General features: G+C 33.7%; 1 protein-coding gene across 1 annotated transcript; it reads right to left on the minus strand.

Moving 5' to 3' along the window:
• Positions 1 to 1,944: 1,944 nt before the first annotated feature.
• Positions 1,945 to 2,980, minus strand: LOC11431141 (photosystem I reaction center subunit N, chloroplastic). The gene is made up of 3 exons (XM_003602499.4): positions 2,557 to 2,980; positions 2,229 to 2,354; positions 1,945 to 2,119 (listed from the first exon to the last, which is right to left on the minus strand). Exons 1-3 carry the CDS (start codon positions 2,857 to 2,859, stop codon positions 2,030 to 2,032), a joined length of 519 nt encoding a protein of 172 aa, XP_003602547.1. The 5' UTR covers positions 2,860 to 2,980; the 3' UTR covers positions 1,945 to 2,029.
• Between the last annotated feature and the right edge of the window lie 310 nt (positions 2,981 to 3,290).

Raw genomic sequence — 3,290 nt, forward strand, 5'->3', positions numbered from 1 at the left:
TTTGAGTCTTTGGCTGATATGCTTTCAATAATTTAAGACTTCACATGCCAGCAAACTCAAGTTACTAGAAGTAAAAAATTTGAACAATTTACAACAAAAACAATGTACTTCGTCAACATATTTAAACAAACTTACCATTTTTTATCACTAATCTCACCATTGCTTCTTTTTTTTTTTGAATAATTCGCAATGAGAAATGCTTACAATATTTGTCATGATGAAATTTAAGATTCTTTTTTCTTGTATATTCATCACCAAGATTTTGTTATCAAGATTCTTCCAATTTTTTAGATAATAAATGTCAATGAGGAATTTCTTGTTTACAATCATCATCAAGATTTTTAATATCAGTTGCATTTGACACATTATTAGGAACACTCTTATAGGTTCTATGCCTTTAGGGGAAAAAAACCCAATTATAGGGAGGGTGTATATAGCAAGACTTATTTTATAGAGGGTATAGATAGCTAATTTCTCTAAAAGACTTCAGCCTAGCCTTTCAACTGTCAATGTTCGGGCCTCTCGATGAGATTTGCTACATTTATCCTTAAATATACCCATGACTTGCTATATACGTCCCCTTTTATATATTTTTTTTCCTCTACCAGTATGGGCACTAGGCCGTCGCACCCCGGGCCTCAGCCAGGGCCGGCCCTTACGCTCCCATCAACAGATCTTGATCAGTCCTTGTTGCTTAATGCTTATTGTCATATGGAGTGCCTAATTCATATATTGAAGTGAAATTAATTATTTGAATGTTATATTCATTAAACTAGGCTGTGCACATAAAAAATGCATCCTATACGTGCTTTGGTGCAATGCTTGGTCAAAATTCAAAGATAAGCTTTTGCCGGACTCAAATATTGATCATGTATGTGGTAAATTCAACTAGGAATCATCAGAGTAGTACCTAAAAGCAAGGTAGATTGCTTCCATTTAAGCTGGTTGTATGCTTCGACAAAAAAAGAAGCAGCTGGAAGTACACTACGAGAGAATGTACCACAAGTGGATCAAGATTGTGTATGTAACCTTGTAGGTAGGAAAATACTTGGAAGTATTTTTTCAACCAAGTATTGTGAGATATTTAATTGGTTTCCAAAGATTGTGGAGATGTATTGATATAGTAAAAAATTGAAGATAATCCAAGTGGACAAACAAGACCAAATGTAAGCATTACTTTAAATTATTTCAACTTTTCGGGTCATTACGTATTCATTATTTTGTTAGTGGATTCATATTGCACACAATTGCTTGGAGTAAAAGCATAACAACATGTGATAGAGGGCCTCAAATGATTTATATGATGTTTATTACGATATAGAAATTAGGGTTTTGTTAACCGATGCTCTCGAGGCATTGATTAAGGAATCTATAAATAAAATTTCTATCTTGGAAATATAATCTGTCATTTTTTATCAGATAATAATTACATTACTTTTTAGTAGAAACTTACTTCATTTGGTGCTTAACGGATGTCCCGAAGGCACTGGTTAACATTCTCCTAGAAATTAATAGAGTTAGTTAAACGTGGTTGTAGGTAGTTAGAGTTTGTTATTAGGAGGATAGTTAGTTAATAGTTAATGCTCCATTTGTTATTCGTTAGAGTTACATATTCATTATATAAGAGCACCATTTCACTATCTTTCAATATGAAACATTAGGAGTTTTCCTTTGTATCAACCTATCAAACCTACCTTTCCTATGAAGTTCATCTTCGACTCTTTGATCACGTGATTCACAACAATGTTCTTGTTATATAAATATATTCTAGAATTGGAGTGGCCATGTCAAGCAACAAATAAGTTTATTTTTATTTTATTGTGAAATGGTAACGCTTTCTATCCAATCCACACAGTTAAGATTGTAGAAGTCCCAAAAGGAGAGGCATGCCTAATTTAAACATTTTTTTAACAATTTCAACTAATAAACCAATAACAACAACAATGCAGAAAAATATGGTATATTATCAAGGAGAAGTTCGATACATTTCAAAGAGAACAACACTAGGAAAATAAAATGTTGTCAATTTTCACCATTTCCAGAAAACATTAGAACCACACTTGTATTTGTCCTTTCCTTCACATTCAAGTTCCAAATCTTCTGTAATGAATGGTACTTTCTGCGTAAATGAAAAAGAAAAATAGCATTAGAAAATGGTAAATAGGAAAACTTGGGATTTTGGAAAAGCAAATTAGTGAAACAAAAGATGTTTAAGGTTAGAGTCAGACCTTCTGTTTAGCAAGATCTTGGCAACCGGTGAAATTCTCAGGGAACTTGCAAGTACCAAATTGCACTGTATATGCTCTTGCAAAATTTGCTCCACTAGTGGCTAACCTCTTCTTGTCATTCAATTCCTACACCATATACACACAGTCAAATTAATCTTACATTAGTACCTTAGATCTTGGCAAATAACTTATAGCGGATAACTGATAAACGAGTTTATAGCTGATAGCACGTTACCTAAGCTTAAAAATAGAAGATTTTCTTAACAAAGGATAAAATTGGTAAAAAAATTAGCTTCTCACAAGGGAAGAAAGATTAAAAAAAAAGTACCTTATTGGCCTTGCTTTTTTCAAGGTATTCTTCAATAACGCCAGCATTAGCAGAAGAATTGGAGGCTGAAACAGCAGTGGTGAAAAGTGTAGCTGCCAATAAAGCAAGAGCATTTCTTCTTCCATCACTTGCTCTTGATTCTTTGGCTTCAGGAATTCTCACCTGCTGAGCCTTGATCAATGGTAGCTTGATACCTGAAACCCCTGGTGATGCAGCAGAGGGCACTGAAATGAGCTTTGCATTGAGCTCAGAACCAGATATGGCATAGCTACAAGCTAATACACTTGAGTTCATTGCAGCCATGTGTAATGGATTGCTAGTTTAGTTCTGCTGATCGATCTGTGATGTGTATCAGAGTCCAAAGGAAATAAAAATTAAGTCAACTTATGTTGCAAGGAACAAAGGGTGTAATCAAAGATTGTGGTTGGCGTGTGGATAAGGTGAGATTGCATTGATTTCCTATTGGCAAATCTTGTTCTCTTTGATGTATTTGGGGCATTTCAGTCCACATAGTTCAAATAGTTTAGGACCCACTACAATTTCATATGCAATTCATATGCCTAGGTGGATAAATTTTTAGAGTGAATTATTTTAATTTGCAAGGACCAAAAGTTGGGATACGGTGCTTTGCTAACTAATCATAATTAAAATATTTAATTTTCAATTAACCTCTAGTATTTCTACAACTTAAGTTTTTTGGATCCATTATGAGACTAATATCATCAACATCTCGT

Source organism: Medicago truncatula, chromosome 3 (assembly GCF_003473485.1).
Source record: "Medicago truncatula cultivar Jemalong A17 chromosome 3, MtrunA17r5.0-ANR, whole genome shotgun sequence".
Taxonomy (NCBI): domain Eukaryota; kingdom Viridiplantae; phylum Streptophyta; class Magnoliopsida; order Fabales; family Fabaceae; genus Medicago; species Medicago truncatula.